General features: G+C 40.9%; 1 protein-coding gene and 2 non-coding genes across 3 annotated transcripts in view; all 3 read right to left on the minus strand.

The window, feature by feature from the left end:
* Positions 1-362: 362 nt before the first annotated feature.
* The window catches only part of wdr43 (WD repeat domain 43), a 54,429-nt gene continuing 31,960 nt past the window's right edge, over positions 363-22,831 (minus strand). Inside the window, exons 10-18 of the mRNA XM_073056010.1 lie at positions 21,948-22,079; positions 20,209-20,340; positions 12,757-12,843; positions 11,314-11,345; positions 10,565-10,628; positions 8,234-8,347; positions 5,562-5,631; positions 4,137-4,204; positions 363-1,074 (exon numbers count right to left, since the gene is read on the minus strand). Coding sequence (XP_072912111.1) covers positions 937-1,074; positions 4,137-4,204; positions 5,562-5,631; positions 8,234-8,347; positions 10,565-10,628; positions 11,314-11,345; positions 12,757-12,843; positions 20,209-20,340; positions 21,948-22,079 — 837 coding nt within the window. The 3' untranslated portion in view covers positions 363-936. The remainder of the gene's footprint in view (positions 1,075-4,136; positions 4,205-5,561; positions 5,632-8,233; positions 8,348-10,564; positions 10,629-11,313; positions 11,346-12,756; positions 12,844-20,208; positions 20,341-21,947; positions 22,080-22,831) is intronic.
* Positions 4,688-4,818, minus strand: LOC140733839 (small nucleolar RNA SNORA31). The gene has a single exon (XR_012100395.1). It is a non-coding gene; the product is annotated as a small nucleolar RNA SNORA31 (small nucleolar RNA).
* LOC140733840 (small nucleolar RNA SNORA31) lies at positions 9,030-9,157 on the minus strand. Its single transcript, XR_012100396.1, has one exon. It is a non-coding gene; the product is annotated as a small nucleolar RNA SNORA31 (small nucleolar RNA).

A 22,831-nucleotide genomic window follows, 5' to 3' on the forward strand; every position in this document is an offset into this window, starting at 1 on the left:
AGCAGTTCGGTGGAGCTTAAAACTTATGTAAACATGAAGGAAATCGGGGAATATGGATGATACACAGGAAAAGGACATTTAGCATTAAATTTGCATCAAGAATGGTACATCATAGACCAATCTGCTTGTTCAGTTCAGTGCTCTACCATGACCTAACTTTATCTCTTCAGCACTTAATGGACCCATTTAATCAGCACTGGGACTATGTGTACACCTATAGTCGTGGTGCTTAATGAACTCTACCTGGTCATCAGCCACTACAACATTGTTTTAGGGATTGAAGGGAGCAATCTTTAAAATCACATTCTTTTCCAGGGAATTGGATTATTAGCAGCTGATAAAGACAAAGTACAGAAACAATCTTATAAAGGAGAATCGTGTTTATTCACTATACAAAGGAGAAAACAGCACTATAGCTGTAAATATTGATTTATAGTCAAATATGCATAATTCTGTCAACCAGACAATGACTACATACCTGTAACATACCAACCTGAGAGCAGCTGATCTGAACCAAACTATCCAGAAGAAACCTGAACTATGTTCCCCACATCAGGTTAAAATGCAACCGCAGTAGTCATGGATTTGATGACTGGATGCCTGTCCAACCACCCACCCCTTTCGAAATGGCCATGAGTTACTACCACATTACTGGCTGTGGTAACCACTCCAAATAGAAATGTCAGGAAAAAAATGACCTGCAATAGAAACATGGTTGCAGAAATATACAATTGTGAGCTGTGCACCACCAACAGTCACAGATTCCTTGGAGTCCATTGTGCACAGACAGTTCCAGATGAATTCTTGATAGCCGTCTGTCATCTAATTGCCAAACTAAAGAGTTTCTGGGTGGAATAAAAATATATTCAGGTGCCTGGGGCAAATTCATTGACCCAAGTGTGTCGATATAGTCAATTTTCCTTTAAAAAAATGATTTTATTCCTCTTCACTTTCATTATCTGTGTGCAAGTCCTCTCCAGAATCTTCACTAACTTCCTTATCAATTTGCATTTTTGAGTTGGCCGCACTCTCTTCTTCCTCATCTTCCTCCTCCTCTTCCTCATCCCAGTTTACCTAGTTTTAAAAATATTGGATAGAAGTTATAAAATTTCAAGAAATACAGTTTGTAAACCCAACATTTTTATTTTTCCACGAATGACCTGTATTTTTGCACTTTTTCATCTTGATAAAAGTAACAGCATTGGACACACATTGAAAAAGGTATGGCAAAATTGAAATCTTCCAATGAGTCAACTCCTCTTATCTGTTCCCCTCAAGCTCAAACTGTGAGGCTTCTGAATGCCGTAAGAGTACTAAATAGTCTCAGGGCAATCTATAGATTCACTTCATTGGTATCTCAACCTCCTTCTCAAAAAGTTACACTGCACCCAAGAATAAAATGACAGTGATCTTACAAACTTTTTCATATACCTGCCATGTTTGCTACTGAATTACACCCCAGTTATAAATTACTTTATTCCAAGTGATTCACGGTGCAACATAATTGTGGCCCTTTGGACCATGATTACAATTTGCAAGCCATCGTGATGCAAATGTAACTATCAAACTGAAGAGTGGTGTAAAACAAGGAAGCATCACTGCCCCACAATGCTACATCTCATCAATATGCTTCACGTAGCAGTGGAAATGATAGATCACTACAGAACAGTAACAGGCCCCTCAGCCCATGCCATACTATTGATCTGACTAGTCCTACCTATTGACCTGCACCTGGACCAAAGCTCTCCATAGCCCTCCCACCGACGTATCGATCCAACTTTCTCTTAAATGCTGAAATCAAACCCAGATCCATCACATCAGCTGGCAACTCGCTCCACTCACATCCCGAGTGGTTTCCCCCTCGTGTTCCCTTTAAACCAGGGGTGTCAAACTCATTTTAGGTCACGGGCCGGATTGAGCAAAATGCAGCTTCATGTGGGCCGGATCAGTGGGACGCGTACGAAAGCAGCTTTCGTTGCCTCCGTTTTTTCAGCCTGCTCTCATGTGTCTCAGTCTGTGCTATAACTACAAAGTGTTTCACTTTACAAATTCCGTTTATGAAGAAGACTGCCGAATAAACACTAAAAACCCTGAAAACCTGGTACCTGAATAAACTCAGCATTAGCCATATCATATGCCATAGGCGCTTCAATTACTGGGGCCAGCTTTAATAGTAATTAGATATTATCTCGCGGGCCAAAGATAATTCCACCGCGGGCCGGATTTGGCCTGCGGGCCTTGAGTTTGACATATATGCTTTAAACAGTTGACCTTTCACACTTAACTCATCATGTCTAGATCTAGTCTCATGAAATCTTCTGTGGGAAAAGGCTTGCTTGCATTTACCCTTTCTATACCCAATTTTGTATACCTCTATTAAATTTCCCCTCATTCTCCTACATCCTAGGGAATAAACTGCTGACCTGTTCAAACTTTCCCTACAACTCAGGCCCGGCAAAATCCTTGTAAATCTTCTTTGTAGTCTTGCAATCTTTTCCTTTAAGAAAGTGATCAGAACTGCACACACAGCTCTAAATTAGCTCTCAACACCACCTTCAACTTCAACATAACACCTAACTCCTGTGCTCAATACTTTGATTTGTGTTAAAAGCTTTCTTTAATGACCCTATCTACTTGTGATAATATTTTCAAGGAATTATGAATCTGCACTCCTTGATCCCTCCGTTCTACCGCCCTCTTCAGTGCCCTATCTCACCATGCAAGTCCTACCCTGGTTTGGCCTCCCAATTTAATACCTCACTTGTCTGTATTAAATTCCATCTGCCATTTTTCAACCAGTCCAGATCCTTTGATCATCTTCCTTGCTACCCACTATGCACCTCCCCTAAATTTTCATCTACTATGGATGGTCTGCATGATTTTTATTGAAGCAACTGCTTAAGATTTGAACCAAGAACAGGTACTGTTGGTAATATTCAGGACAAACAGCAGCTACAGAGAATGCATCAACCTGTCCTCAATATCTAGATATTCTGAATGGGCACCAATTCTTAGGGGCATTTCTAGTTTTCCATCTGAGGATTTTGGTCTGTAACGCGCTGTAATGGCTTCTCTGTAACGTTCACTGCTGAGGTAACTGTTTCTCTGTAACAGCAATGTTTGGGTTGTGGCTGGAGATAACTGGACTTGGTATGCATGTTAGCCAATCAGGATTTTGTTGCCATGTCGTGAACCTGGAAGGAGTTTTATCACAGGCTTTTGCCAGAGAGAGATGAAGAGAAAAGACTCGAATGGAGAGATGCGGTAGACTGCCGGACAGGGTGGACTTGGAGCGAGGGTCTGAAGGGCAGCGACAATCGGAGGTCAATAGTGAACGATCGGCTTATCTGTTAGCTCGAACTTTGTGCAACAGACTGTTTAATAAGATTGGGCTTTTTTTTCTTATTTTATTTCGTTTCTCTACTAACCATATAGTCAAAGTAAGAATTATAAAGCATAATCGTTTAATTGCATATTGTGTACTGTTTGTTATTTCGGGGTACTGATTTGTAACAGGGGACACATCACAAAGCATCCACCCAAATAAGGTTTCAGTTTGGCCAGGTTGCGGGTTATCACCCACTACATTAAGTCACTAGCTGAAGGAAGAGTTACAAGTGTTATACTTGACGTGGGGCCTTAATGCAAGCTAAAGGCTAGCAACAGTTGTCTAAGAACAGAAATCCAGCCTTAATCCAGCAACTGTTGTCTCTAACGATGAATTCAACTTGACGGGAGGTGAACATGGGAAGAGGAAATAAACCCAAATGCAATTCCAATTTTGACTTTATGTATGTACCAAATGTAAACTATGCATACTAATACAACAGTTGAGTAATATACATGTGCACTGTGAAACAGTTATGTGTCACAGAGTAAAGCACCATAATAACAAGGTTCCTTGCCTCACTCCATGCTTTTAAATAGCGTGTGGTTCACATTACCCATTAGAACAGTAGGTATACTTCATTGTGAAAAGCAGAACGGAAAATAATTAAAGCAAATTACATATATAGTTTTGACAGCAACAGTGAACTAAGAGCCTGAAAGTTGTCTCACACCTTGGTTGCAGCCAGAGCAACCCCATCAGATCACAATGAACTTCTTTGAAGTTTTAATAATCCAGTTAAACTTACATCAGATTCCTGGTCTTCCATCAACTCGACTTCTGAGTTTTCTTCTGAGTTTTCATCTTCCGATGATTCTGCCAGAAGGAAAGATATCAATGGAAGTAGACTGCAAGTGAACCTGTATTATCACATCTCCATGTAGTGCGAGGGAAACATCACGTTAGCACGATGTGTTGGCTAGAGAAGTTTTGTGAAAAACACTTAAAGCTTTTGAGGGTAAAGACAACTGGAAGAAGTGTTTTTGGAGAATATTTTAAAGAACAATTACTATTCTTAGGTGTCTGAATGGAACTTCTAAACATGAAGACATAGAAGTCAACTTCAGCAACAGGAAAAACAATGTTACTGGGGAAACACCAGCGAACAATGACTACATAGATCAGTAAAGCACAGTACAGGCTGTTGAGTTGACCTTCTGTACCTACATTTCAACTTTTTTCTTACTTAGAGAAACACATTCACCGACCAGATTTAGTTATTTAAAAAACTGCAAGGCATTAATGAGTTTGAGCAAGCGTGTCTATTTATTTCTGAGGAAGTACACAGCAATATAATGCTTTTGTGTTCTTTTATTCAATCTAACCTGCTACAAGGGAAGCAGGTAGAAAGCGCAAAGAAATTTGATCTTGCATCTCAGTAAATGACCTGCAAAGTTACTGTCCAACTTTAGGCCTGTCAAATGATGCATTTTCAGCCTTTCATTCCTTCCAATAAAATTACTTCAGACTAATCCTTAAGTATAAATAACAAAACACCATTATTCTCCAGCAAACCATCTACCTACTCATTTGCAACCATTGGGCTTCCAGCAGTGGCTTTACTTCCACCACTATGGTCCTCTATATTCGAGGATTTATGGTCAGATCCTTCATCTATAGGGACAGAGCCCTGTCAACAAACTCCATTCTGCCACCACTACACCTTCCAATTTGGATAGACTGGCTTGGAATCAGGCAGTCAGCAACTTTCACTTTGTATATAACGATCCACCTTATATCTAGATTATCATCACCTTGTCTATCTCAGGCCATCCACGGTTAAACTAAACAATGTTAGGCCATAACCAGAGAGTCCTAGCTACCTTTTCTTTCAGCACATCCAGCACAAAGCTGCCTATGCCCACATCAAGTCCCTTATCCCCAAGCATCCGCTTTGTTAGACTGACCTCCCAATTTCCATTTTAAAATTCTCAACATCCTTCATGGCTTTGCAACTTAGTATCTTCCTTGAAACAAACAGCCCCACTCTGTAGGATATGCGCTCCTGCTCAAACTACCTTTGGAAGCCAGGCCTCGAGCCCTTTAAATCCCATATTTGAATTCTTTCCTTAAACTACCCCAACTATCATATCTCTCTCACTCTCAAACACACACACACACACACACACACACACACACACACACAGAGTAAGTGTCCACTGTTCATGCTTACCTTCTGCATAAACAACTTTTGCAGTTTGGTTCACAGAGCTTACATCCTGCATACGCTGGGCTGCTGCAATCTAAGTGATATCAAAACATTTGGAAATGTTGAAATTTAGTTTGGAAATTTACACTTTGACAATTACAAGAATTTACATTTAAGTAGTATATGATAAACAAGAAGTGCAAAAAAAAACAGCAAGATTTGAGTTATTTTCCGCAGCCCTTTCCGAAAATACTTTGGTGCTATTCAAGTTCTTCTGAAATGTCATTATTCTAAAGCAGGAACTGCAGAAGCCAACTTGTACAGTGGGGTACCACAAACGGGCCTAAATAATCTGCCTTTGCTTTTGTACTATTAAGGATATTGAGCAGGAAAAGAGGGGGCCACCTTTAATGTTCTTCACAGTAATGCCACAAGATCATTACATCCATCTCTGAGAACAGACCAATATCACATCTAAAGGAACATGCCTGCCAACAATTTCATTTTTGGCACCAACCTAGACTGTTTCCAAGTCTCTGCAATGGGATTTGAATAGATGAATCTATGGCTCAGGGGGTAAAATGTTCTAAATCAGCCAATCAAGAATGGCCAAACCACTAGTGAGTATTGATATTCGATAATTTCATTTGAAGTAATTTTAGCTCCTTAGTGGAATTCCAGCAGCACATCCTCCTACCATGCCATCCTCGCCAGAAGTAAGCACTACAATAACTGTGGAAGAATCAAGAACAATACTTCAAAACTCTTCAAGTGCAATATAGAGGGAGGTTGAAAAAAAGGACGCTCTAGACCATTTGACTTTCTTGCAAAATAGAATTTCAAATGGCTTCAAGTCTTTGCTGGACCTCAGCATAATTCCACCAATACATTGATCATTAATGGAGAATGTGTGGAGCAGGTTAAGACCTACAAGTATCTGGGAGTACAGTTAGACGAGAAGCTAGACTGGACTGCCAACACAGATGCCTTGTGCAGAAAGGCACAGAGTCGACTGTACTTCCTAAGAAGGTTGGCGTCATTCAATGTCTGTAGTGAGATGCTGAAGATGTTCTATAGGTCAGTTGTGGAGAGCGCCCTCTTCTTTGTGGTGGCGTGTTGGGGAGGAAGCATTAAGAAGAGGGACGCCTCACGTCTTAATAAGCTGGTAAGGAAGGCGGGCTCTGTCGTGGGCAAAGTACTGGAGAGTTTAACATCGGTAGCTGAGCGAAGGGCGCTGAGTAGGCTATGGTCAATTATGGATAACTCTGAACATCCTCTACATAGCACCATCCAGAGACAGAGAAGCAGTTTCAGCGACAGGTTACTATCAATGCAATGCTCCTCAGACAGGATGAAGAGGTCAATACTCCCCAATGCCATTAGGCTTTACAATTCTACCGCCAGGACTTAAGAACTTTTTAAAAGCTATTATTAATGCTTTTTGAGATAGCGATTTAGATGCATATCATATTTTTTTACTGAGTTAAGTATTGTATGTAATTAGTTTTGCTACAACAAGTGTATGGGACATTGGAAAAAAGTTGAATTTCCCCATGGGGATGAATAAAGTATCTATCTATCTATCTATCACAACACACCCTCTTATTTCCCTGAAATACTGTCTCACATCTACTCTGCCTAATTCTCTTACACTAAAACCATTTATAATAGCCAAGTAACTTACCAACCAGCACATCTGTGATAAGGAGGTAATTGAGTATCTGGGGAAAACTCAGTCACAGGGAGAACATGCAAGTACCACAGACAGCAGTGGAGGACAGGTCAGAACCTGGGTTACTATTCCGAACCAAAGGTTATTGCTAAATGTATGCATGAACCATAAACTACACCAAACCATGATTGAAGATGGCAGATATCTTAACCATAGCACTGCCTTGCCTCCTGTGAGACAGAATGATTTAAATTTTATTGCTGGAGCTGTAGGAAATCTGCTACTCAGATTGGCAGGTAAGCCACAAAAGAGGCTCATTAGACAAAGTATGTGGGAATGCATGTAGGAAAGGCAACAAGGAATAGTATGGGATTTTAAAGTACTACTATGAAATCCTGCCACAGGGAAACATAACATCCAAGAAAACAGCTCAATAATTCATCACCCAAGAGACAAGAATAAGTTACACCAGAACTTAAAAATATACAGTCAAGCTACTACAGGACAACAGAATGTTACAAAATGTTATCACGATTCGAGTATTTTCCTCATGAAGATCAGCCGGACTGAAATTGTTTTCTCCAGGCAACAGGAAAAAGTATTAAAAATTTTCAAGAATGTAAGTAGAATGGATAAGGATTTAATTTTCTTTCTTTGGAATAATCATCTGTGGAGTATCAGATTTAAAATGACTGACATGATTAGAGGGGTGTGAGGAATGGTAGTGGGCATCTGACAGAAAATTCTCAACACATTTTTTAAAAAGTACCTGAATGGGCACCTGGAGAAGGGGTTCCCAACCCGGGTTCTACAGACCCCTCGGTTAATGGTAACGCTCCATGAAAAAAAAGATTGGGAAACCCCACCCTAAAACAAACCACAAAGTAACGAGCAGCAAATTGAGATCAGGCTGAACACTACTAATCAGAGGTATGACCAAATCTCATCCCCTTAAATGCTTTATGAATCTAAACATCTTTCATTTCATAAGTCTATTGAATGTAATTAGAATCTCAAATCTTACCTGTGCGCTGAGAAGGAAAAGTTTGCCATGTAGACGAGAGAGCTTAGGCAGGTTTTTCACTCTATTCTCCATCAGCTGGTATAAAGCTCCAAGTTGTGGCACAAGATCAGGCAACTGCAGAGGGAAATCAAACAAAATCAAGCTAAGCTGTAACCATAACTCTGGGGCACACTGAAGTTAAAGCATATTAATTAGTGCAATTCAAAATTAAAAGTACAAGTAAATTTCTGAAGATTATTTAATCAAACCAATTAAGTAATGCCATAATTTCAGCCATATCTTCCAAAGATTCCTTCAAAATTGATTCAAAGGAACCAATTGATCCCAGGAATGTAAGGCTTAACATATGAGTGCTTGAAGTCTCTGGGCCTTTACTTGATGGTTCGGAAGGATGAGAGAGGAACTTACTGAATACTGGAAGGCTCTAGAATTCAAGGGCACAGCTTCTGGACAAAGGGACACTCATTTAGATATGAGAGGAGAAGCAATTTCTTCAGCCAGAAGGTGCTGAAAATGTGAAAGACATCGTCTTGGAAGTCAATCCACAAATTGACCATTGAATGAACTCTCCAGATCTGACGAATGGTCATTAACTTTGTTTCTCTGCCTCAAATGCTGCCTGATCTGTAGATTATTTGCAGTTCTTTTTGTTTTTATTTTATTGAAGGTTTCCTGCACCTGTGGTCTTTCACATTTAGATCTCAAATTTATAAATACCCTTGTGGCTAGCACACACTTCCTGCAGAACTCAATATAGTCATGCACAAGTATACAACATGATTATAACAAGATTTTAAACTGTTTTCTTCTATTCAATCCAACCTGCCACTGGAAGAGCAAGCAGAAAGCGCGAGGAAATTGATCTTGCACCTTTCAGAAGTCAGAAAGCCACAATCAATGCTCCATGACAGTCAATAGGTGCGTCACTGATTTGCCACCCATTTGTTCCCGAGCTATATGCAAAAGATTTTTTATATCTACTAAAGTGAGCTTATACATTCCAAATTGCCTACCAAATCTATATTCACTTTTAGTATAAATCAAACTGTGCACCAGGATCGAGCTACAGAATGAACTGTGGGACTTGACAAATTTGGTAGAACAAGGGAGGGGTGTCAAACAGCAAGAAAAGTTTAAGAATTGTGTGGCATACCTTTGCTGAGTCAGAGAGTGGAAGTCTGCATTTGGTTTTAGCATTCAAGGAGTGGCTCATGGGGAAGGAGCTATTTGTAAAGTACTATCAAGTGGATATTTCTAATGTATTTATTACTTTAGGAAGGTGTTACTTCTATAATGCAAAGTCCTTCCATGAAGCTATAGAGTCTGGAGTGAAACAAGGTCCTTGATGTAAATAATATTCATCAACTGTGTAACTAAAGCACTTAATTAATGTTTCAAATTATCCATAGCTGGAAAGAAATTACAAAGAGGAATTCCTGGAACACTGGAATCAGTTCTGGGGAAGGTGTGATGACTCAACACAAGCAACACCAGACTAATGACCCAGCAGGGTGAACACCAGTGCTGTTGGGAAGCAAATGTTAGGAAGGTTTAAACCTGTATGGCAGGGGACAGAAAGCTAAATAGGATGACAAAGGAGAGAGGTGGAAATGTAAGAAATAGAATGGCACAGACATCCAGGATGAGAGTCAATAAGGTAACTATACAATCTTAAGTGAATAAGTCTAAACTTCAGATTTTGCACAAAATGCTCAGAATAGGACAAATGAACAAATGGTACAAATAAAGGTGAACAGTTACGATAGCACAGTCATTATAGAGACAGGTTTCTAGCTTTGAACCCATTGCAATTAACACTTTCAAACATGTGACCAAAGGATAGACACATTGGAAAGGTGGTTAAATAACACTGTTTTCAAGAGATGAAAAAGTTACAAAGGTTAATCCAAGTTCAGAACATTTGAATTGAGATTAAAATTAGCAAGTAAGATGCAAGATGTTGTGCACACTGTGAGGGAAAAACGAGTAGGCAGTGCAAACTAAGGAGCTCAATTATTACGGAAGATTTTAATTTCTAATTAGATTATATCAAACAAGTTGGACTGCTATGATAACAAATTCAGAGTGCATTTGTGGACTCTGAATACATCATGGAGCATACCAGGGAACAGGCCATCTTGGAACTGACAATGTGATTTCCGACAAGTAGGGAATACAAGTAGGGAAACTTAAATAAAGAAAATTCTCATGGAATGAGTATCAAGCTGATCAAAGTGACAAAAATGCAGGAAGCTAGCAGAGATAGATGAGGAAATTCACGAGACTCAGTAAAAAAGTACTACAGTGAAGGTACCTAAAGGACAGACTTACCGAAGACAGAAAGGAGGCGTGTTGGATGAAGACCGCCTTTAGCCACTGGACCATTAAAACAGCACTATGAGTAAAAGGGAGAAGTCATTACATCTTAGCAAAATCCACAATCACAAGTAATGACCAAGATCCATTTGCATTGAAATGAGATGCACTGGCCTCCAATTTGTCAAATACAGGAGAGGTCACAGAATATGCAATTGGCCACACAAAAGGAATACAATTCTAACAATTCAGTCTTAAAATTAAAGCAATTCCTCTCTCAAGGCATCAGATTAGATTACAACCTGTCTGAAGATGTTGGCACTTGGCTGGCAGTTAGATAACCAGAAACAGCATTCTGTCATGATTGTTAGATTATAGCCCTGACAAAATCTACATTTACTAGTAATAGTGGATCTTCATATTTGCTACAGCTTGATCAAATGGTAGCAACTTGATAAGGTCAATTTTAGAACAGACTACTTCAAACTGGAGTATTTTTTTGATCTGCTTGCATCTAACACCATCGATAGCAGATGGCACTCTTGATGCCGTGTTATAAAGATAACGGCACCAAGAACACTCCCATTCCTCAACATAAGGAACTAAGGGTGCATACAGCCACTTCAGAACTGAGCTGCATGCTCGCTGCTAGCAAAATGCCAGTGCTCACGGGCTGTACCGCCAATTAGCAAGCATGCATACATTACAGAGAAAACACAGAAGCAGCCGATTGTATGAAAAAATGTGCAAAATTAAAACCTCACCTGTGAGGATGAGCTTGCAATCGTTTGGTGATCTGGAGGGGAAGAAAATAAAATATTATAAAGCTGACAGCACATAATCAATTACAACTCCAGAGAAAGAGATGTTTGAATGTAATCATAGTTATGACCACCTAATTGCAATGGTGCAGACTAACAGGGGCAGGACAAAAAGGCAACTCAGCCGGTCTTCTTTTGACATGAGGCTATTTCAGTCACTGGCGACCATGCTGACTCAGTATTCCCTTTCCCCTCACTAAATTAACCCAGCATTCGCTCAATTACCCCAGACTTTAACATTTACCTACATGCTTGGGTCAGTTTACAATGGCCAAATCTACCAACCAATACACCTTTTGGACATGAGGCAACCCCAAATTCCAAACCTACAGTGCTGATCACTGAAGGTGGTCAGGCAGCATGACTGTGCACAAAACCAGGCAATTATTCCTGCAGCAAGCTTCTACAACCTATGTATAAATATCATACATTACCCCACATTCTCAGAACCCACACCCCCTATATTCTACCACCTACCTAGACACTAGGGTAATTTAATGGCCAAATAGCCTTTGGATATAGGAGGAAACCAGAGTATTCAAGGGAATACTAACAATCTAGAACGAGCAAACTATGCAGAAAACATCCAAGGTTGTGATTCAACATGAATCTCTGACACTACCGGACAGTGGCACTCTGTGCTGCCTTGTGCAGCTGAACTATTGTGTGCCACCTTTCAAAACGGAGAGAAAATAACAAGAAACATTAGCCCTGCTCCAAGGAGCAGTCAGTGCCACCAACCCCTACACTTCGCTAACTTGTATTGAGCTCAATACGATCCCAAAATGTATAGAAAGGAATACTGAATACAGACTGCTTTACCAGTGCAGGAACTAAAAAGGAAGAATACCCATTTAATGAATGAATATAATCAGAATTGAAATGCTCAGTGGAATTTCTAACTATTGCAATAAAGTCTCATATACCTGGTGTCTGATTTCCCACTACAATTCAATATATCAAGTACCAGAATTACAAACACACCATTAACAATATTTAATGCTAACATGGTCAGATAGTTTTTACTGAAGCAAGGTGGAAACACCAACTTAAGTCAAGAACTTCAAACTGAATCATACAAACTCCCCAAGTAATCAAGTGTGATCTTAATCAAAGAACAATGAATTATCCCCATTGAGACATCCCCCACACCCAAATGTTATGACCACAAAGCTATCCAAAACTTGAAATCTTTAAACCATCAGTATTAATGGAAAGTCTGTCACCATTAAGCGTAATACTGCACTTGCAAACTTGTTTTGTGTCTCATGATTGGTTGTGTTGAATTTTGTATGATTATGCTGTCAAGTTCCTTAAAATACCATTTCCACAATAATGTTGGCCTTAAATCCAACACATTGTCATATAATTCTAAGCACATCTTACCTCCTGAAGCAGTGGAACTATTGCAGTAACAGGTAACCTGGCAATAGTGGGCTTTATCAAGGAATCCTTATTAATCTGGAGCACTCTCTGGACAAAGATAAAGAAAATAAAATTAAAATGGCGTGTAATTTGCCATTATGCCATCATCTAAATTTCTCAAAACAAGTGCAAGAAATTACTTTGAAATGTTGTCAGCTGAAAACACCAAGGTGACTGCAAGTGTGTTAGCCCCTACCATTAAAAATCTTGAAGTGCCGAAGCAGGCAGACAAGGCCTTGAATGTGGGAATTCGAGTGCAATGCAAAACAATACTCTCTCTGCAACGGAGCCTAAATGTCCATAAAACGCTCAAGTCCTCAAATCCACATAGAGTTGGAGAGGATCACAGATTCACAAATTAACATTATTGCATTGAACACTACTGCCTCCAACTACTTTCATCCCTTTGTAACTGAGGACCCCGACACTTCAGGTTTCTCTGTACCACATGGCTCCTGTGTGGAAGAGACAGGCAAATCCAAAGTTCACCCAGGACCCTGATCAGATGGGTGAAAATGCCAGTGTGGGAGAAGTGAGGTGGTTGTGAAGGTGACAAATGAGGAAGTTGGGAGATGAATGCAAAGTGCATCTATTCCTCACTATGCTTGCATTCCTCATTGTTACTGTATTGTTAATGAATACGGAGAATGCCCTCACTATTCTTTTCTCATCTGTTTTCCATTTAATAGTCGTCTCCAATGGTAATCAAAGTTTGCAACCCAAAACTTTTAGTTGTTTCTCCATGGAAACTGCCTGACCTGTTAAGCATTTTCCTGCAGTGTTAGAGATGACAGTAATGCTAGGAATACTAATTCTCTCCTGGCACAATGAATCAGTTCATCCAGAGAAGTATTCCTCTAATTTTTATGCGCTGAACGAAGAATGTGGTCTTAATAATGCTGCATCATTTCAAATCCCCATCTGATAACATTCAACTGCAGATTCTGAATGATTCATCTCAGTTGCATATACCTGTGCTGTAATTTTCTCAATTAAAATATTGATTCCAGCAACATTTTCATATTATGTGCATTCACACACATTTGGGAATTACTTGGCTGATTTCTGTATCCCATATCCCAATTTGACTAAAATGGTATTGGTGCCACCTGGTGGCACAATGTCACTGCTTTTAAAATCTGGACACTTAAGGAAGACTGCTAGTGTTATTGAACAGAAATTGAACATTCATTGTACAGAAATTTTATGGATTTAAAAACAAACAGCTGAATAAGGAGCATTGTATCAATTTGAAACAATTGATAAAGGGTAATCACATATTTCAGACTATCAAATTGTTCTTTTTAGGGCTTTAAAGTTAAATGCCTGGTGAACCACCACAAAGTGAAAGAAACAACTGGGAAATCAACAAGGAAGGTGCCGTCCTGTTGCTATACCAGCAGTGAGGGCCTCAAGAATGTTCTGGAATTTAAAACAAGTGATAGCCACATTGATGAGACACCAGCAGCCACCTCTCCTTAAATTTTCAATAAATGTGCCACTAGATGCTATATTTTGTATTAAAAACTAGCTTCTGGAGAAATAAAATAGGCCTGGCAGCGGGGTGGGGAAAGAAATGACATTCCAGATTGTGACCCTGCACCAGGATTGGGACAGAGGGAGATAGGGGGGAAGGGGGGGGGGAGAGAGGGGGGGGAGAGAGAGGGGGGGGGGAGAGAGAGGGGGGGGGAGAGAGAGGGGGGGGGAGAGAGAGGGGGGGGGAGAGAGAGGGGGGGGAGAGAGAGGGGGGGGAGAGAGAGGGGGGAGAGAGAGAGGGGGGGAGAGAGAGAGGGGGGAGAGAGAGGGGGGAGAGAGGGGGGAGAGAGGGGGGGAGAGAGGGGGAGAGGGAGAGAGGGCAGGGGAGGGAGAGAGGGAGAGAGAGGGAGAGAGAGAGAGAGAGAGAGAGAGAGAGAGTGAGAGACAGGGAGAGATGGAGACAGAGAGCGACAGCCGCCAGGTGATAGGATATTGTGGGGTGGTGGCCATTGAACCAGACAGGCATGGAGTTGAAGATGCACAAAGTGGAGACTACTGCTGAGGGTCATAGCAAAAACATAGGGTGGTAGACAGATTGGCAATTCTGCGGACATGAAAAGGAATATGGATAGTAGTTTGCCTCCCAGGTGCCAGGGTCCGAGATGTTTCTGGATGCATCCACAATATCCTAAAAAAGGTAAGCAGCCAGAAGTTGTAGTACATATTAGTATCAACGACACTGGAAGTAAAAGGGAGGAGGTCTTGGAAAAAAAAATACAGGAAGTTAGGAAGGAAGCTGAGGAGCAGGACCTCAAAAGGTAGTAATCTCAGGATTGCTGCCTGTACCACACCACAGTAAGGATAGGAATAGAATAAGATGGCAGATAAATGTGCCACTGAAGAATTGGAGCGGAGGGCAGCGTCTCAGATTTCTGGATAATTGGAAACTCTTCTGGGGTAGGTCGGACATGTACAAAAGGGATGAGTTGCACTTGAATCCAAGGGGAACCAATATTCTTACCGGCAGATTTACTAGAGCTGTTGCCAGTGGCTAAAACTAGTATGGCAGGGGGATGGGATCCAGTATGATAGAGCTGAGGATGAGCCAGCAGGTTTACAAGTAAATGATGGGTGTAACATGAATGTCAGGAAGGACAAGCCAATGATTCGGTACAAATGCAGACAGAGCAGTTAAATTGTACCACAGAGGCGAAGTTCAAAAGCACAAAGAATGCAGCAGGACTGAAGGTGCTGTATTTAAAAGTGTAGCATTTACAATAAAGTGGACGATTGTGGCACAATTAGAGATTGGTCGGTATGACATCGTGGACATCACTGAACTGTGGCTGAAAGGCGGCCATTGTTGGGAGCTTAACATTAAAGTAGTGGTTGCCAACCCGTCGATCGCGATTGACTGGTCGATCTTTGAGACTTTCCCAGTAGATCCCCCAAAAAAAGAAAAATACACAAATAATGTTGAGAGATTGTTTCCGGGTTGCAGGGTTTTAGTTCCATTCTTTCTGCCCAGTGCGCATGCATGTAGCTCCCCTGCACTACACAGTTTACTTCAGTGGTCCCCAACCACCGGGCCGCGAGGAAACAATGAGACAGCTGCACCTTTCCTCATTCTGCCAGCCCACTGTTGAACTTGAACCCACACGAGGTCATCAGTCGCCTAACCGCAGTGATACCCTCGCGCGGCCGGCGGGAAGTGCCGTTGCTACCGGCCTGGAGCGCGGACAGATGGGTGCTGCTTCTAAACCTGTTTACCACACTGAATGTTCGTGGGGAACCCAGTGCTAAAATATTCGCAGACGACCTAATTCGGGGTCAGGGTTTCATAAGTATCAGAGCAGCTACCGCACTGCGATCCACTGAAACAAACTTTTGTCGGCCAATAGATCCTACAAGGGGGGGCGGGGGTGGGCGCGGGCCTGTCGCTCTCCTCACTCGGTCGGTCGCACTCTCTGGACTGTGACTGCCACGGCCCCGGCACGGGGACCTCAAGCCCTGACCTTGTCCTCTCGCCCCACCCGCACCTGGCCAAGGCGTTTGGCGGCGGGCGGGTGGGAGGCTGTCTAATGAGGCAACGAAGCCCTCAAGACTGCTTCGGTACCTTGAGTCCAAGCACCCCGCATTTAAAGACAAACCCACTGAGTCTTTTCAGCAGAAAAACATGAGCAGCACAGGACAGCAGCTGAGTGCCGAGAGCCGCGAAAACTAAATTGCGGAATAGACTGGACACAAGGAACCCCCTTCAAATATCGCTGTATTCCCGTCGTGTTTATCACCCCCCCCCACCCTCCCCGCCAGCCGGTCCGCAAGAATATTGTCAATATTAAACTGGTCCGTGGTGCAAAAAAAGGGTGGGTATCACTGGTGTTTACACATTATTTCTACTTCCGGGTTGTAGGGTTTCACTTCCGGTCTTTTCTGCACATGCGTGTAACTAATCGATCTCGCCTTTCACTAAGGCCAAGGTAGAGGATCTTGGGCTTTAAAAGGTTGGTGACCACTACATTAAAGGATATACTTTGTATCGAAAGGACAGGCAGTTATAGGCTGTGGTGTAGCTCTGTTGACAAAAGATGGAATTACATCATTAGAAAAAGGTGACATAGGGTCAGAGAATGCTGAATCTTAGTGTGTGGTTTTTACCTTGCAAGAGTAAAAGAACCCATTATAGGAATCATACATAGGCCTCTAAATAGTGGCCAAGATGTGGAGTTCAGATTGCGAAGAGATCTGGAAAAGGCATGTAATAAGGGCAATAGGGTAATGACACAATTGTGATGGGGGACTTCAATATGCAAGGGGATTGGGAAAATCATGTTGGTGTTAAATTGCAAGAGAGGTAATTTGTTGAATGCCTACGAGATAGCCTTTTAGAGCAGCTTGCGCTTGAGCCTACTCGAGGAAAGGTCATCTCAGATTGAGTATGTGAAATAGCCCAGATCTTATTGGAGAGCTTAACGTAAAAGAACTGAGGAGGAAGTGATCATAATGACTGAATTCATACAATAACTTGAAATGGAGAAACACAACCCATGTGTATCAGTATCGCAACGGAATAAAGGGAACAAGAGGCATGAGAGAGGAGCTCCAATCCAGGTGGACTGGAGGAGGATACTGGTAGGGATGACAAGAGAGCAGAGATGGCTGCAGATTCTGGGAATGGTCCACGAGGTGCAGGATAGATATGTCCCACAGAGAAAGAAATTCTCAAAAGACAGGGGTAGGTAACCATGGCTGGCAAAGGAAGTCAACGACTGCATAAAAGCCAAGGAAAGGGCATACAAGGTAAAGTGAGTGGGAAGTTGGATCATTCGGAAGCTTTTAAAATCCAACAAAAGGCAACTAAAAACCTATAAGGGTAAAGATGAGATAGGAGGGTAGACTAGTCAATACCAAAATGTTTTTTCAATTATATAAAGAGTAAAAGAGTGGTGAGAGTTGATACTGAACCACTGGAAAATAATGCTGGTGAGTTAATAATGAGGACAAAGAAATGGCAGATGAACTTAATGGATACTTTGTATGTCTTCACTGTGGAAGACATTAGCAGTGTGCCAGAGGTCCGTGAGTGCCATTCCTATTACAAAGGAAGAAGTGCTGGGCAAACTCAACAGGACTTAAGGTGGGTAGTCACTTGGACCAGATTGATTGCAAACGTCACTCCACTCTATAAGGGAGGAAGGCAAAAGAAAGGAAACTATGGGCCAAATTATAGGCCAGTAAGCCTAACCCAGTAGTCAGGAAAGTGTTTAAGTCTATAATAAGGACGAAGTTTCAAAGTAGTTGGAGTCTAATGATAAAAAAAAGTCAAACCCAGCGAGGTTCCTGTGAAGCAACATCTTGCCTATCAAATCTGTTAAAGCTCTTCGAGGAAGTAGCAAGTAGGGTGGACAAAGGAGAGTCAATGGATGTTATTTACTTGGATTTTCAGAAGGCATTTGATAAGGTGCCATACGAGGCTACTTAACAAGATAAAACCCTATGGTGTTACAGGAAAGAAACTGGCATGGACAACAGAATGGCTGACAGAAATGAGGAAGCAAATGGGAAGAAAAGGGGCTTTTGTTGGTTGGTTGCCAGAGACTAGTGGTGTTCCGCAGGGGTCAGTATTGGAACTGCTACCTTTCACATTGTTTGTCAATGATTTAGACAATGGAATTGATGGCTTTGTGACAAAGTTTATGGATGATACAAAGGTAGGTGGTGGGGTAGATAGTGCTGAGGAATCAATGTGATTGCAGCAGTGCTTAAAACAAATTGGAAGCGAAGTGGAAGATAGAATACAATGTTGGGAAATGTACGGTAATGCATTTGGTAAATGGAGAAATAGAGTGCACTATTATCTAAATGGGGAGAAGGTTCAAACATCAGAGGTGCAGAGTGATTCAGGAGTCCTCATGCAAGACTCCTAGGTTAATTTATAGGTTGAGTCTGCGGTAAAGGCAGCAAATGCAATATTGGTATTTATTTCAAGGGGAATAGAATATAAAAGCAAGGAGATAGTGCTGAGCTTTCACAAGACACTAATCAGGCTGCACTTGTCAACAGTTTTGGACCCTGTATCTCAGAAAGGATGCGTTGTCATTGGAGACAGTCCAGAGGAGGTTCAGAGGATGATTTCAGGAATGAAGGGGTTAACATATGAGGAGCGTTTGGCAGCTTTGGGCCTGTACTCACTAGAATTTAGAAAAATGCAGGGGATCTCACTGAAACCTACTGAATGTTGAAAGGACTAGATAGGGTGGATGTGGAGAGGATGTTTCCTGTGGTGAGGGTATCCAGAACCAGAGGACACAGCCTCAAAACTGAGGTGCGACCTTTTAGAACAGAGGTAAAGAGAATTTTTTTTAAGCCACAGAGTAGCAAATCTGTGGAATGCTCTGCCATAGATGATAGTAGAGGCCAAGTTCATGGGTATATCTAAGACGGAAGTTGATCACTTCCTGATCAGTCAGGGCATCAAACGAAATGGCAAAAAAACACTTGGGATCTGGGATCAGCCATGATGGAATGGCGGAGCAGACTCGACAGGCTGAATGGCCTAATTCTGCTCCCAAGTCTTAAAGGGAAGGATGAAAAACAGAGGAAGTGATGTTTACCTGAAATGGGAAAATTCAGCATGCATACCAATGGAGAGACTTGCCAATGTGGGTAAGGGAAAGGGAGTTGAAACAGCATAAAACTTGGGATAAAGTATGCTATTTTGTGCTTTGCACATTGGAACGAGTAGCCAAAGCTGGGGGAGGTGCACATGACTTTTTACTTCATCTGAAAGTGATATTTGGAATCCTGAATGGTGATGAGAGAGGTGTATTAGAACTGTTGCAGGTTCTGTGCTAGAGATGAATGTGCCAGCGTCTAAAGAGATGGTGGGAAGGCGTGAATGGACTAACTTTCACCCTGCCCTAACATGGTCCCACAGAAGGTGGAAAGGATTGGTGAGGGGAAGATGTGGTTGACAGTGGGTTAGTACCACAGCAATGATGCTAGATGATTTACCGGATTGAAAAGTATGGGCTAGAGCAACTTTGGGGGGGGGGAGAGGAAGAGAAGAAGAGAAGGCATTTATGAAATGTGAAATGCTCAAATCATATTAGAAGGGAAACATTTCCTGAAAAAAAAGTGCAGCTATTGCAGATGCTCTAGAATGGAGGTAATTGTTCTAAGCAGATGTGGTGGAGACAAGAGACAGGGTGGGATAAGCTGTAGTCTAGGTAGCTGTGAAAATCAACAGGTTTATAGTACATATCAGTCCATAGCTGGTCTTCCAAGATAGAGATAGAGAGATCCAGAAAAGGTAGAGAAACGTCCAAGTGAATTTACGGGCAGGGTGGATGCTAGTAGATGAAGCTAGCTGCAATTGGTACGCTGGAAATTTTTTTAAAAATCGAAGAAACTGATGGTACAGCAGTGAAATCTTACGTTTATAATTGATGAATCATTGCTTTCTAGTCCCTGTACGAGCAACACTGCATAGTTGTCGGACTGTGGAAAATGTCCTTTACTCTTCTTTGCCTGGATATCCATAACAGACAGTCGCTCCTCAATACTGCACTGGAAAAGAAAAGTATAGGCAACAGTTGAGTAGTCATTTCAAATAAATTTACAGGCAGGGTCACAATCATTTTCAGGCCTGTCCATGGATAACACTAAAAACTTGTGGACACTACAATGTCTGGGTCACTAAATCTATACAAGTGTACCCCCCCCCCCCCCAACCTTTACAAAGGTAGAACGTTCCTATGAAAGCCAAAATGGCATAAAGCAAAGAAACATTAATTTATATGGGAAAAATTTTCATAAAAGCGAAAATCCTCTTTCTAATACGAAAATAGGTTACTAATGTAGGTCTTTTGTAAAAGCCAAGTGGTGTAAAGCGAACATTCGTAAAGCAGGGGACACCTGTACCTGCTCCAGTTATTCTTCCCAGGATTTGTAGATCGACAAATTGAGTTAAACCACAGCTAGCAAACATTTAAGAACAGAGGAAGATCAAAGGAGATTGTAAGGTTGCGTTTTTTTTGAGTTGGATACCTTGAATTCACTGCCCAGGTGGTGATGCAGACAGAACAATAGATAGTTATGAGGGTCTTAGACAGGCACGTGAATATGCAGAGAATGGAGAAATACGGAAATTATGAAGATATAAAGAATTAGTTTAGTTTGACATTTAATTATTTGTTAAATTATTTTGGTACAACATAATTGCACTAAGGGCTAGTTCCTCTACTGTTATGTTCTAACTGAAAATTGGCAAAATTTATGCTTACAAAAAAAAAATGTCAATATCTGAATTACCAGTTACATTTCATGCTGGGAGTTCAAAATTCAAGATCTGTTATAAATTAAATTTAATCCTAATGACAATGAACAAACCAAATCCAATTTTCTGACACTTAACCAGAACGATGTAATGGAAAGTTGACTGCTCTAATTCTGTTTTCATCAGAACTCCTGCCCCATCTCCGAGCCTCTCCCCTTAATCTTTCGCAGTTAGATGCTTGGAAGCTCCTTAGCCGAGATACAGAATGCACACGGCAACTCAGTAAAGAAGTCATATATAAGTCATTCTTACATTTTTAGAAAATCATTTTAAATTTATAGCAAGCCATCTTAGGGCTTAATCTTTTTTCAGACCTGATATATCACAGACTCACAAATACTATGTCACATAGACTCGTCTAAATATTACGTATGGACTTGAACATGCAAGCTGGAGAAAGGGTTTTAAAAAGGATTTGGATTAAAACTCATTTGCAACTGCACTACAGTGTAACCTTAATTATCCAAGTGACTTCTATTGTCCAGAACGACAAACAGAGCAAATACCATCACCTGCTATTCCCCTCCAAATACTGACTTGGTAATATATTACCCAAATCCAAATCCTGGAAGCCCTTTCACTACCTATAGCATCCAGTGCTTTCAATGGCAAGACAGGGGTTTATGAAGAGTTTACCAGTACAAGAGCAGGTGATGGATGGGCAATGAATGCTAAAGCTACTTGGAACCCAAGAATGAACAAACTTATTTGGACCACCTGAACATTGTATTTCACCTGCCACTTTATTCACCCATTCTTCCAAGATTAAAATTCCAAAGTAACAATGAACTGGAAGTACAACCATTTTAAACTCAGGGATCAAATATTTATTCCTTACCTCATTTTCCATGTTTTTCCTTTTAGCTTCAGTCTTTCTCGATTCCATCAATGTGGACTTTATACTTGCATCATGGCCTGGAATACCAGGCACTAACACTTTAGATTTAGCTGTTACAATTGGTGTTTTGATCTGCAGGAAGTAAAGAATAGTTAACCACAAACTTGACAAAACATTTTACAGTATGAGTTACTTGGGCTTTACTTAACTTCTTTCCAGGTAAAATGTGAGACATTCGTATTTTCCATAAAGATCTCTCCCAGATATTTAGGTGTATACATTCCTATATTACAGGTTGAGCACCCCTTATCCGAAATGTTATAGATTTCGTGTTTTTTAAAAATATTTGTAATATTTGCCTCTATATAATGAAAGTTTGGCCATTTACATTACATATTCCCTGAATGTGTTTTTTTTTTAAAAATAATTTGAAGTTTGAAACATTGTACCATCAGAAAGTTAAGATATCATAACTTCTTATGCCCGAATGGACAGTGAGTGGGCATTTGGCATCGCCATCATTCCAGACACTGAATTTGTGTGCTACTGGTGAGCAATTTTTGTCTTACACTTATTCATGTACTTCACAGTAAAAATTTTGTACCATTAATATAATGAAAATAAGTGTGTGCGGGGCAACAAAAGCAGCAACAGAAGAATACCTGAATCAGCTATTGAACAACGAATAGCAGGCTTTCAATCTCCACCTATGATGCTGTGTTTTGATTGAAAGGTTACAGTACACTATCTACATTTCACTTTTTAAAAAAACGTGCAAGATTGAATTTATTTGCAGACAAATGTAATGAAAACTGAAAAAAATCAACATTTATCTTTAATGCAATAATGGTGCTAGACATGTTACACTCAAGGATTTTAGATGG

This window comes from Hemitrygon akajei, chromosome 9, assembly GCF_048418815.1.
Source record: "Hemitrygon akajei chromosome 9, sHemAka1.3, whole genome shotgun sequence".
Taxonomy (NCBI): domain Eukaryota; kingdom Metazoa; phylum Chordata; class Chondrichthyes; order Myliobatiformes; family Dasyatidae; genus Hemitrygon; species Hemitrygon akajei.